Source organism: Microcaecilia unicolor, chromosome 13, assembly GCF_901765095.1.
Source record: "Microcaecilia unicolor chromosome 13, aMicUni1.1, whole genome shotgun sequence".
NCBI lineage: Eukaryota > Metazoa > Chordata > Amphibia > Gymnophiona > Siphonopidae > Microcaecilia > Microcaecilia unicolor.
Window position 1 is genome coordinate 12,430,286 of NC_044043.1, and position 13,446 is coordinate 12,443,731.

The following is a 13,446-nucleotide window of genomic DNA, read 5'->3' on the forward strand; positions in this document are numbered from 1 at the left end:
AGCTGGTTGAGTGAGATACTCAGCGCTTAATTGGCATGAAGATAGAACTGACTTTTTTGTGGTCAACCTGGCCACTTAAGTACTGAATATCAGAACTTATCCAGCCAAGTACTAACTCCATCCCCGGCATGCCCCCAAAACAGCTGATTTTCAGTTTGGCGCTAACTGAAATTTCTGGCTGGCTAACTCACTTTGAATATTGACCCTTTGGGGGTAATTTCATAATAGAGTGCACATCAAAGCAGTATAAACAGGTTCCCCCCTTCCCTCTCCCCCCGGGGCATAAACTGCTTGATACCCCGCTTTTTTGGAATACAGCAAAGCAGTTTACAATCGAAATAAATAAATAAAAACAGTTGCAAACCGTAAAACTTCATTCTGGGCACACCATGACACAGGAGAGGCTACTGGCAAATTTTCTAAATGAAAGTATGTGCATATTTGTATTTGAAAATGGCCCCAGGGAATTCGTGTGCTTGCCTTTACACCTGCTCGTAAGCATGTCCAGATTTCCTCAGCTTTAATTTATATGGACGCAGACATATTCTGTAAAGGGCAAACCCTCACCTACCCCACCCTGGCTAAAGTAACTCGATGACAGGCTGTATAAGTCTGTAACTATACAGTGGGGGAAATAAGTATTTGATCCCTTGCTGATTTTGTAAGTTTGCCCACTGACAAAGACATGAGCAGCCCATAATTGAAGGGTAGGTTATTGGTAACAGTGAGAGATAGCACATCACAAATTAAATCCGGAAAATCACATTGTGGAAAGTATATGAATTTATTTGCATTCTGCAGAGGGAAATAAGTATTTGATCCCCCACCAACCAGTAAGAGATCTGGCCCCTACAGACCAGGTAGATGCTCCAAATCAACTCGTTACCTGCATGACAGACAGCTGTCGGCAATGGTCACCTGTATGAAAGACACCTGTCCACAGACTCAGTGAATCAGTCAGACTCTAACCTCTACAAAATGGCCAAGAGCAAGGAGCTGTCTAAGGATGTCAGGGACAAGATCATACACCTGCACAAGGCTGGAATGGGCTACAAAACCATCAGTAAGACGCTGGGCGAGAAGGAGACAACTGTTGGTGCCATAGTAAGAAAATGGAAGAAGTACAAAATGACTGTCAATCGACAAAGATCTGGGGCTCCACGCAAAATCTCACCTCGTGGGGTATCCTTGATCATGAGGAAGGTTAGAAATCAGCCTACAACTACAAGGGGGGAACTTGTCAATGATCTCAAGGCAGCTGGGACCACTGTCACCACGAAAACCATTGGTAACACATTACGACATAACGGATTGCAATCCTGCAGTGCCCGCAAGGTCCCCCTGCTCCGGAAGGCACATGTGACGGCCCGTCTGAAGTTTGCCAGTGAACACCTGGATGATGCCGAGAGTGATTGGGAGAAGGTGCTGTGGTCAGATGAGACAAAAATTGAGCTCTTTGGCATGAACTCAACTCGCCGTGTTTGGAGGAAGAGAAATGCTGCCTATGACCCAAAGAACACCGTCCCCACTGTCAAGCATGGAGGTGGAAATGTTATGTTTTGGGGGTGTTTCTCTGCTAAGGGCACAGGACTACTTCACCGCATCAATGGGAGAATGGATGGGGCCATGTACCGTACAATTCTGAGTGACAACCTCCTTCCCTCCGCCAGGGCCTTAAAAATGGGTCGTGGCTGGGTCTTCCAGCACGACAATGACCCAAAACATACAGCCAAGGCAACAAAGGAGTGGCTCAGGAAGAAGCACATTAGGGTCATGGAGTGGCCTAGCCAGTCACCAGACCTTAATCCCATTGAAAACTTATGGAGGGAGCTGAAGATGCGAGTTGCCAAGCGACAGCCCAGAACTCTTAATGATTTAGAGATGATCTGCAAAGAGGAGTGGACCAAAATTCCTCCTGACATGTGTGCAAACCTCATCATCAACTACAGAAGACGTCTGACCGCTGTGCTTGCCAACAAGGGTTTTGCCACCAAGTATTAGGTCTTGTTTGCCAGAGGGATTAAATACTTATTTCCCTCTGCAGAATGCAAATAAATTCATATACTTTCCACAATGTGATTTTCCGGATTTAATTTGTGATGTGCTATCTCTCACTGTTACCAATAACCTACCCTTCAATTATGGGCTGCTCATGTCTTTGTCAGTGGGCAAACTTACAAAATCAGCAAGGGATCAAATACTTATTTCCACCACTGTATGTGCAATGGTATAAACGCCTATTTCCGCACATAAAGCTTTTACAGCTGGCCTTCACATCGTGAGCACACTCTATAAGTATCTGCCCTGGGATCCCGGTGTATTAGCATGAGTGGACCACGTTGGCTATGTTGTCACTGATGACATCACACGTGCTGCCCAATCCAATTGGATCCTGTTCCTCATGACAATATCCTCAACGGTTCTGGAAGGTGGCAGGGTCGTTCCGGAGCTTGGTAGCACATGGTTCGGTTGATCCAGAGTGATTATTACTGCTTGCTGAGCACTCTTTTGAAATATCATACAGTACGTACAGGCTAGGGCTCTTCTTTAACAAACAAAAGAGAAAAAAAACATCCAAGTGGAAGTCACAGGAACGATCACCGATTTACAGTTCAGCAGCCTCAGAATTTGAACCTCAGTTTTATAATAGAAGCAAACTCCTTATTGGAACTCCTTTTTTTCATTCAGTTTGTAAACTGCTCCAAATATGTCTTCATGATACCTCATCTGGCTCTGCAAAGAAAGAGAAGCATTATATATCTCTCTATATAAAAGGCAACACCAACTTTCTATGAAGCCTCCAGCCGGAAGTGTGAAGGGGGCGAGATATCCAGTTTCCCTATGAGCGTCTGCCCCGCCCTCTCTGTAACACAGTCAGTGAAGGAAAACAGCAGAGCACGAAATCAAATCGCTGGCTCTGTAACAGTGAAGGACTCAGAGGGGGGAGGGGAGAGAGGCCAGAGGGCAGGGACACACACACTCCCACATGCACACAGAAGAAAACATTGCTAGCCCCCGTTTCATTTGCATCAGAAACGGGGCTTTTTTACTAGTATCTATATATCTACAAAAATTAGCATTTTGGAACATTACACACACATTCATATACATTGTTATACCAATTTAGATACATTTATGTGAACTAAATAACATTTTTAGCAGCACTTTTTAATCATTGCATTCAATGTTACTATTGTTTTTTGTATTTGAATGAACTGCAATTTTCTCACTAATTTAGCAGATAAATTCAAATAAAGCACATTACAGTAATCCAAGAACATAACATAAGATGAATTATATATTTTATTTCCATCACATTCTTTAATTGACTTAGGGCCCTGTTTACTAAGCCGTGCTTTTTAGCTCACGCTAAGCATTAGCACGTGCTAACCGTGTTAATCCCATAATATTCCTATGGGTGTCTACATGGTTAGCACACACTAAATTTTAGCATGTGTTTGTGACAAAACAGTGGGTTTTAAGCCTATAATTTGTATTATTTCTTGATGTGTATTTCTCTAGTTTGACCAGCAGGTGGTGCATGTTTATGTTTAAAGCTGTTACAAAGGAAGTGTCTGCACTGATGTAGCCAGCTATTTTTAAATGTTGTTCTGATCTCTGATTGGCATGAAGTTTGAAGTTACCCAAGAGTTACTGAATTTGCCTCCAGTTTCAACCAGGGAGAGAGAGAGAGAGAAAAATATCTTTTTGCTGAACCCCTGTAAACAGTTATAGTTGATAACTTGTGAAAGCTATATGTCCTGATCTCCCCAGGTACTATTTAGAAAGTAAACAGATGTTTAGTTAGTTTTATAATTGATCCATATTTCAGTTACTTGTTACTGTTTGCTGATTGCACTCTTTCTGTTTCACTGTTCAGGTTCTGTGACAATAAACAATTTTCAGTTTATTGCCCCTGCTTGTCTAGACTGATTAAGAATCCTGGTGGTTTGTGTGCTGGGTATTTGAGTGCGTTCTTGGAACTCTGGGACCACTGGGAGTGTGGCCTCCAGTAACCTATAAATCACTGGGGATAATTTGAGAGTGGGAGACTCGCCCAGAAGTGGGTGGGACCCAGTCGGTGGGAGGTAGATGCTAGTGTACAGCACAAGTGGCAGGTGCAGGTGGACCAGACCTATGCTGGGGATAGACCCTCTAAGTGACTGTGGGGTAGCCCCAGTGGGTGGCTAGGTATTTTGTGACAGGCACCATCAAATGCTTTTACTTTCAAGTTTGCTCAGACTAGTCCACATTTATTTCTTAATACCGGTGCTTACAGGCTTGCACTGGTTTTATTTCACTTCCAAAAGAAATCAAAACCAGCAGATTTTAAGAAAGAATCATGAGAAATCCTCTTTTCATACACCCTAATGCCTGCTCCAAACAGGCATTAGGTTTTCAGCAGTAAGGGTGGCTTTGTTTTGTGCGCTGTTCTCTGAGCACTGGGAGAGAATAGGAAGTGACCTCATTAACATTCGGTTGACTACATTTGCATACTATTTGATTACTATTTGGCATGCACACTGGGGCTCATTTTCAAAGCACTTAGCCTTCCGAAGTTCCATAGGTTTCTATGGAACTTTGGAAGGCTAAGTGCTTTGAAAATATGCCTCATTGTCTCCCACGCTAGAGTCCTGTGAGCAGGGCCGCCGAGAGGGAGGGGCAGGGGGGACAAAATTCCCCTGGCCCGGGCCTCCAAGGGGGGCCCGGTGCAGGGGTCAGGCCCCTGCATTCGAAGCAGCAGTCACAGATCGCCTCCCTTCGGGCCTTCCCTCCCTGTGTCACGCCCTCGCAGAAACCGGAAGTTACATCAGACGAGGAAGGGACACAGGGAGGGAAGGCCCGAAGAGAGGCGATCTGCGACTGCCGCCTTGAATGCAGGGGGCTCTCAGCCGTGGAGGCAGGCAGGTGAGACCTCGGACTGCAGTGGCGGCGGGAGCGACAGGTGGCGGTGGGGGGCGGAAGCAGGGCAGCCTTGCCCCGGGCCCAGCCTAGTCTCTTGGCGGCCCGGCCTGTGAGCATTCTGCACTCACTAATGCCAGTGCTAATCGTCTCTAGTGCCCGCGTTATGTTCTGAGCATCGACCTGTGAATTAGATTAGAAAGATCCAAGCTGGGCTGATCTAGTGCCTCAGTGCCAATGGCCTGCACTGCCATACACAGGGACTTGGGTTGATTTTCTGGGTCAGGTTTTCTGTGTCTTGGGCCAGTTCAGACATGGAATGCTGTGGTGGCAGCATCCCCAGCCCAAGAGCTGACAATCATTGCATAACAGTGACACCTTCAGCTTGGCGAAAAGGCGGCTGAGGGGAGATATGATAGAGGTCTATAAAATAATGAGTGGAGTTGAACAGGTAGATGTGAAGCATCTCTTTACGCTTTCCAAAAACACTAGGACTAGGGGGCAGGCGATGAAGCTACAATGTAGTAAATTTAAAATGAATCAGAGAACATTTTTCTTCACTCAACGTGTAATTAAACTCTGGAATTTGTTGCTAGAGAATGTGGTAAAGGTGGTTAGCTTAGCGGAGTTTAAAAAAGGGTTGGACAGCTTCCTAAAGGAAAAGTCCATAGACCATTATTAAATGGACTTGGGGAAAATCCACTATTTCTGGGGTAAGCAATATAAAATGTTTTGTACTTTTTTGGGATCTTGCCAGGTATTTGTGACCTGGATTGGCCACTGTTTGTAACAGGATGCTGGGCTTGATGGACCTTTGGTCTTTCCCAGTATGGCAATACTTATTTACCTACTGGATGGATTCCAGAAGGAGGCTTGATACATGGTCCCCAGCTCAGACTGTCACTACAATGACTGAACTGAGCTGTGAGAGGATATGAAACAGGGAAACAATTTCCTGAGTAGTGTAAATGAAGGTTCATAAAGCCAGGTCTCAGCCTCAGCTCTGAGTGATCTGGGTTGAAAAGAAATTAAAACTACAGGCAAATCTGAAGGTTGGAGCCTTGGAATCATTCTGATTCCGTTTTCTGCTTCTTCCTGGTTTGAATGTGAACCAAACAATGTTCTCCCATTCTAAGTATGCGTCTTCCATACCTTTAGTTGCAAGAAGTAATCTTCTACTTGACCCTCAGTTAGCTTGAGCTTTTTCATGGTCATCTTCTTCAGCGTCTGTGCAACATCTCTGGCCATTTGCACGTTCCCACAGATGTAAAGGTGTCCTCCATCCTTGTGCAGTAGCCGATGCACGTTTTCCTCAAGTTCATTCCAAAGGATGTCTTGAACATAGGTCTGAAAAAAAGGAAAGTTTGGTCACAAATACTAGGCTACAGAGGTCTAAGAAATCAGGAAGTCAATATTCAGCAGAGTGACCAATGCTTAAAGAAAATATGATAAGTTATGCATGTAACCTTATATGGATTTTTAGCTAGTTTATCCATACAAGTCAGACCACTTACTATCCATTTGTAAGTTTATATTGATAAGTTATCATATATTGGGCCAAATTCTATAAATGGTGCCTTAAAAATTGGCACCGAAAAACCACACGATTAGTGTGATTCTATAAACCCTAAAGTTACATGTAGTTTATAGCATATGCTCATGCGCTGTTCTTGTGACTAAAATGTAGGTTCACCCATGCGCCTAAGTTAGGTGCAGATCGGGTGTATTCTATAATAGTGCGCATAGTTTTATGAAACGCCCACAGCCCGCCCATTCCACACCCATGGCCAGGTAACCTTTTTGACTGCACACATTAGAATTTACGTGCACCGTGTTCTAGAATATGCCTAGAAAGTTGTGCATGTAAATTCTAATTAAAGCCAATTAGTGCCGCTGATTCAGTGGCGTACCAAGAGGGGGCAGTGGGGGCGGTCCGCCCTGGGAGCACGCCACGGGGGGGGAGGGGGGTGCCACGCGCCAGTCAGCATCGTTCGTTTCCATGCTCCCTCTGCCCCGGAACAGGAAGTAACCTGGGGGGGGGGTTCTTTCACTGGGGTGGGGGGGGTGTCCTTTCGCCGGGGGGGGGGGGCGCCCCTCTAGGAACGCCACTGCGCTGATTGTTTTTGAAGTACCAATTATCAGTGCTGATTAGCTTGATAATCAATTAAGTTGCACATGCAATTTGGCCATGCGACCAAATCAACACACACAACATACAGTGGGGGAAATAAGTATTTGATCCCTTGCTGATTTTGTAAGTTTGCCCACTGACAAAGACATGAGCAGCCCATAATTGAAGGGTAGGTTATTGGTAACAGTGAGAGATAGCACATCACAAATTAAATCCGGAAAATCACATTGTGGAAAGTATATGAATTTATTTGCATTCTGCAGAGGGAAATAAGTATTTGATCCCCCACCAACCAGTAAGAGATCTGGCCCCTACAGACCAGGTAGATGCTCCAAATCAACTCGTTACCTGCATGACAGACAGCTGTCGGCAATGGTCACCTGTATGAAAGACACCTGTCCACAGACTCAGTGAATCAGTCAGACTCTAACCTCTACAAAATGGCCAAGAGCAAGGAGCTGTCTAAGGATGTCAGGGACAAGATCATACACCTGCACAAGGCTGGAATGGGCTACAAAACCATCAGTAAGACGCTGGGCGAGAAGGAGACAACTGTTGGTGCCATAGTAAGAAAATGGAAGAAGTACAAAATGACTGTCAATCGACAAAGATCTGGGGCTCCACGCAAAATCTCACCTCGTGGGGTATCCTTGATCATGAGGAAGGTTAGAAATCAGCCTACAACTACAAGGGGGAAACTTGTCAATGATCTCAAGGCAGCTGGGACCACTGTCACCACGAAAACCATTGGTAACACATTACGACATAACGGATTGCAATCCTGCAGTGCCCGCAAGGTCCCCCTGCTCCGGAAGGCACATGTGACGGCCCGTCTGAAGTTTGCCAGTGAACACCTGGATGATGCCGAGAGTGATTGGGAGAAGGTGCTGTGGTCAGATGAGACAAAAATTGAGCTCTTTGGCATGAACTCAACTCGCCGTGTTTGGAGGAAGAGAAATGCTGCCTATGACCCAAAGAACACCGTCCCCACTGTCAAGCATGGAGGCGGAAATGTTATGTTTTGGGGGTGTTTCTCTGCTAAGGGCACAGGACTACTTCACCGCATCAATGGGAGAATGGATGGGGCCATGTACCGTACAATTCTGAGTGACAACCTCCTTCCCTCCGCCAGGGCCTTAAAAATGGGTCGTGGCTGGGTCTTCCAGCACGACAATGACCCAAAACATACAGCCAAGGCAACAAAGGAGTGGCTCAGGAAGAAGCACATTAGGGTCATGGAGTGGCCTAGCCAGTCACCAGACCTTAATCCCATTGAAAACTTATGGAGGGAGCTGAAGCTGCGAGTTGCCAAGCGACAGCCCAGAACTCTTAATGATTTAGAGATGATCTGCAAAGAGGAGTGGACCAAAATTCCTCCTGACATGTGTGCAAACCTCATCATCAACTACAGAAGACGTCTGACCGCTGTGCTTGCCAACAAGGGTTTTGCCACCAAGTATTAGGTCTTGTTTGCCAGAGGGATCAAATACTTATTTCCCTCTGCAGAATGCAAATAAATTCATATACTTTCCACAATGTGATTTTCCGGATTTAATTTGTGATGTGCTATCTCTCACTGTTACCAATAACCTACCCTTCAATTATGGGCTGCTCATGTCTTTGTCAGTGGGCAAACTTACAAAATCAGCAAGGGATCAAATACTTATTTCCCCCACTGTAAGGCACCATTTATAGAATTTGGGGGATTGTTATCTGTACAACTTTATACAGATAAATTGCAATGACAGGAGAAATGCCAAATGATATATCCCATGTTGTTGCATGTCATTAATAAATAGAAACTAGCAAAAAAAAAGAAAAAGACTGCATGTGATTAGCACAGAGGGCGCTGAAAATTGAACATGCTTAGCATCTTTTTGTTTCACCTTCATTGCTTTTTCTTCGGCTTCAGTTCTATTTTCAGGAACATCACAGTGCTGTAATGGAGCAAAAGAATTCTCTAGGGGCAACACTTGTGAGGGCGGATGCTTCTGTGTCACATAAAGAAGTCTGCCTGAGCCTACCGTGAACCATCTATTCTTAGGTGGTTTTATCCTTTGAGGCAGTGGTGAGAAGTTGGTATGATTCTGTGCAGTCCTAGAAGCTGCTTTAAGTGCATCCAATTCCTGCTTTACTTTACTGAGCTCCTGTTTTAAACTAGCGAGCTGATGACAGATAGGACAAGCCTTAAGTCTCCAGACGATTGGCCTTGAAACTAAAGCACCACAAATAAAAGAGGTTTTAATGCCCCTGTATAAGTCGTTGGTGAGGCCCCACCTGGAGTATTGTGCTAAGGATGTAAAAAGAATTGAAGCGGTGCAAAGAAAAGCTATGAGAATGGTATGGGATTTGCATTACAAGACGCATGAGGAGAGATTGGAGTGGAGGAGTGGCCTAGTGATTAGGGTGGTGGACTTTGGTCCTGGGGAGCTGAGGAACTGAGTTCGATTCCCACTTCAGGCACAGGCAGCTCCTTGTGACTCTGGGCAAGTCACTTAACCCTCCATTGCCCCATGTAAGCCGCATTGAGCCTGCCATGAGTGCGAAAGTGCGGGGTACAAATGTAACAAAAAAAAAAAAAGATTTGCTGACCTGAACATGTATACCCTGGAGGAAAGGAGAAACAGGGGTGATATGATACAGACATTCAAATACTTGAAAGGTATTAATCCGCAAACAAACCTTTTCCATAGATGGGAAAGGCGGTTGAACTAGAGGACATGAAATGAGATTGAAGGGGAGCAGACTCAAGAAAAATGTCAGGAAGTATTTTTTCACGGAGAGAGTGGTGGATACTTAGAATGCCCTCCCGCGGGAGGTGGTGGAGATGAAAACGGTAACAGAATTCAAAAATGCGTGGGATAAACATAAAGGAATCCTCAGAAGCTTAGCTGAGATTGGGTGGCAGAGCTGGTGGTGGGAGGCGGGGCTGGTGGTTGGGAGGCAGGGCTAGTGCTGGGCAGACTTCTACAGTCTGTGCCCTGAAAATGGCAGATACAAATCAAGGTAAGGTATACACAAAAAGTTGCACATATGAGTTTATCTTGTTGGGCAGACTGGATGGACCGTGCAGGTCTTTTTCTGCCGTCATCTACTATGTTACTATGTATGATTCTATAAGGGGTATGCATCCTTTACAGAATTGCGCTTAGCATGTAACTGCGTCTGACTTAGGTGCCTGCAATTAGACCTGTTATAAACAGGCCTAGTTGTAGACGCCTACAGTTAGGTGCAAGTCTATATGTATGCTCATAAGATTTAGGAATGCCCCCAGAATGCCCCAAAAATGCCCCTGAATAGGCTGTGTCACATTGCTGTTTGGCAGCTGCTAGCGCGACTTTGTAGACAGAAGGGTACATATGCGTGTCACTTAAGCAACTGGGACATTTAAGTGCACATCTGTTAAGTGTGGCATCACTTAAGCTACAATGTAGACATAAGCAAAGCAGATCAGTGATCAGTCCAAACCAGTCTTTATCGTAGAAACTCAATCAAATAAAATGCCCAACACAGGCCGTGTTTTTTCCAGCGATACTACAGTGTACGGGAGTATGCTGGAATTTCTTTGGAGAGCTCCTTGCACTTTTAAGTAGAGATTGTGCCTTGGTACCATACTCAATTGATTTCCAATTGTGTATTGTGGAAGTTAACAAACACTCTATCTCGTTTTTTCCTGATGAAGATTACAGTAGGATGCAGCCCTCCAAGACGAACCAGTGATTCAAAAAATTCTTTACATCGCTCAAGACTCCTGAGGCAGGCCTGTGGCCGAAACACAGTACTGTGTCGAGTCTACAATAAAGTTTATTCTTCTTTATATCAACATAGTCTCGGCGTCCTGAAGTCATTGCTCCACTTCCCACTTTGTTTTTTTGTATCTGTACCCCGTGGGATTTTGTGTTCTTCCACTCTGTGGAGAGCCTTCCCTGATACTTTGCCCTCTTGGACGAAACATGGTCTGTGTCGGGCATTTTATTTGATTGAGTTTCTACAATAAAGAGTGGTTTGGACAGATCACTGATCTGCTTTGGTTATTTCCACATTGGAGTTTGCGAATCATTTGCCTTGTTGTTTCTTGGGATCACTTAAGCTACTGCATCATTTAAGCGCAAGCCAATTAAAGTGTGCATCATTTACGCATGTGTCAAACCAGTGTGTGATATTTCAGTTTCAGTTCAGCATTTGCATCTCAGACATTGTGTTAAATGTTTCAGTGCTAAATTTTACTGTAAAGTAGTTAAACGTGTGATATTTAAGCGTAATTAGTTGATTCCTGTCAAAAGGAAGGGATGAAATTAATCTTAATAGCTATTCTTATCATTTTTCCCAAGAAAAACAAAAACAACACTAAACTGGAAATGTTAATTTACAGATTCCTGTGAAATAACAAACCGCTGTTCTCACACGCTGATTTGACATATGCATATGTGACGCACAATTAACTGATATGCACTTGGAGTACTTATACATGGTGAAGGCGGTTAGCTTAGCAGAGTTTAAAAAGGGGTTAGACGGTTTCCTAAAGGACAAATCCACAATTCCAGGAATAACATGTATAGAATGTTTGTACGTTTGGGAAGCTTGCCAGGTGCCCTTGGCCTGGATTGGCCGCTGTCGTGGACAGGATGCTGGGCTCGATGGACCCTTGGTCTTTTCCCAGTGTGGCATTACTTATGTACTTATGATGCAGTAGCTTAAGTGACGCTTAACGGACGCACACTTAAATGTCACAGTAGCTTAAATGACACCACGCTTAACGGATACATGCTAAAATGCCGGATGCTGAAGTGGCCATAAGTGGTTGGAAGGTTGTCTTACCTTGGCCTTTCTTGGTTCTCTTGAATACGCTGTGTAAACCTCTTTCAGAATTCCTTTCTTCTTCATTTCTTCAGTCTCGTCCTTGTAGATGTGGTCAATGTCCGACTGGTGGCAGCCAAAGACTAAAATCATGCCATGGGCTTTGATTCCTAGATGTGATGAATTAGAAAATATATATGGGGTTCAGCACATCAGCATCTTGATTTACAAAGCAGCTTTTGGAAGTATAAAATATCTCCAGCAATGAAATTAATGTTGGAATGAAATGAGGAATCTCAATGAGATTTTGCTCGTTTTACCAGCCTAATCGCATCCTGTAATTTGAAAAACGCTCTCTCATTTTTAATGTCATATATGCATAATCATGAATTCAAAAAATATTCTACTTTAATTTCGTATTATTATTACCTTCCTTCCAGTGCCGCTGGGAGACACAGCTGGGCCCGGGCAGGATCACTGACCGCCCCTCTCCACCTGGGCTGCTCCCCTCACATTCGGGTCACTGCCTTGCCCACCCCCTTACCTTCCTGTGTCTGACTGCTCCTCCCTCAGTCTGTCTTTTGCTGCTCCTGTGTGCCGGGACCTGGATGATTGCATTAATGCATAATCCGGGTCACAGGAGCAGGAGAGAGACGCGATAACTCAGCACACAGGAGAAGGAGAGAGACAGACCCAGAAGCAGGAATGCAGGAAGAAGCTTGCCGGCACCGGGCTCCCTCTTGGAGGCCGGGCCCGGGGAATTTTGCCCCCTCCTCTCCCCCCCCCCCCCCCCCTATCTTGGCAGCCCTGCTTCCTTGTTATTACTGGGAATTCTGTATACTATCCAAGTATACTTGGCACTTTTTTGTTCTATGTTGGAGACTGACTTCTACGGTCTATGTCCCAGAAACACCAAAGAAAGACCAAGATTAAGTATATAATATCATGTTCATTGTTGATTTAATGTTAGATTGATAATGAATGTGACCGTTGGGCAGACTGGATGGACTGTTCAAGTCTTTATCTGCCATCACTTACTATGTTACTATGTTGTAGCTACAAAATAGCTGATGGTCAGATGTCATGATTAAAACATACAGTGTTATCTGCTTCCAAGTTTCTTTTGGCTTTGTAATAAGAAATAATATTAATAAAAGTTAATTTCCATACACACTGTGTTTCAAAAAACTATACAAATATTTTTTTTCTGCATAACTATGTCAACACTTTGACCAATTTCAATAAAATTCAGGATATATCATCCTGAATAAATTTACACTCACGCCAGCCTTCTTCCCTAAATGACATCAACACCACCTAGCGATTATTGTCATGGTACGCACAGACACCATTTTGCTTTAAACATAAACTGTTACCATGGTTTTCAGTCAGGAGGATCTGATCCTTATTAACAATTGGTATCTGGAGAAAGGTTATGGTTCTCATAGGCTGGTGCAAGAGTTTCCAGAAAAGAGGTGGAGGAGGGTAAACATTTTGAAGAAATTGTGAGATATGGGCTCAACTCATCACCAGTCAGGAAGTGGCAGGGCCCGATCAGTTTGTGTTGAAAAAAACATCATGACGGTTGAAGAACCAGGTAGTGAAATGACATTGTT

General features: G+C 44.3%; 1 protein-coding gene across 1 annotated transcript in view; it reads right to left on the minus strand.

The window, feature by feature from the left end:
• Positions 1 to 2,222: 2,222 nt before the first annotated feature.
• NOS2 (nitric oxide synthase 2) overlaps positions 2,223 to 13,446 on the minus strand; it is a 115,751-nt gene continuing 104,527 nt past the window's right edge. The window contains exons 24-26 of the mRNA XM_030222499.1: positions 11,852 to 12,000; positions 6,055 to 6,249; positions 2,223 to 2,733 (exon numbers count right to left, since the gene is read on the minus strand). Coding sequence (XP_030078359.1) covers positions 2,662 to 2,733; positions 6,055 to 6,249; positions 11,852 to 12,000 — 416 coding nt within the window. The 3' untranslated portion in view covers positions 2,223 to 2,661. The remainder of the gene's footprint in view (positions 2,734 to 6,054; positions 6,250 to 11,851; positions 12,001 to 13,446) is intronic.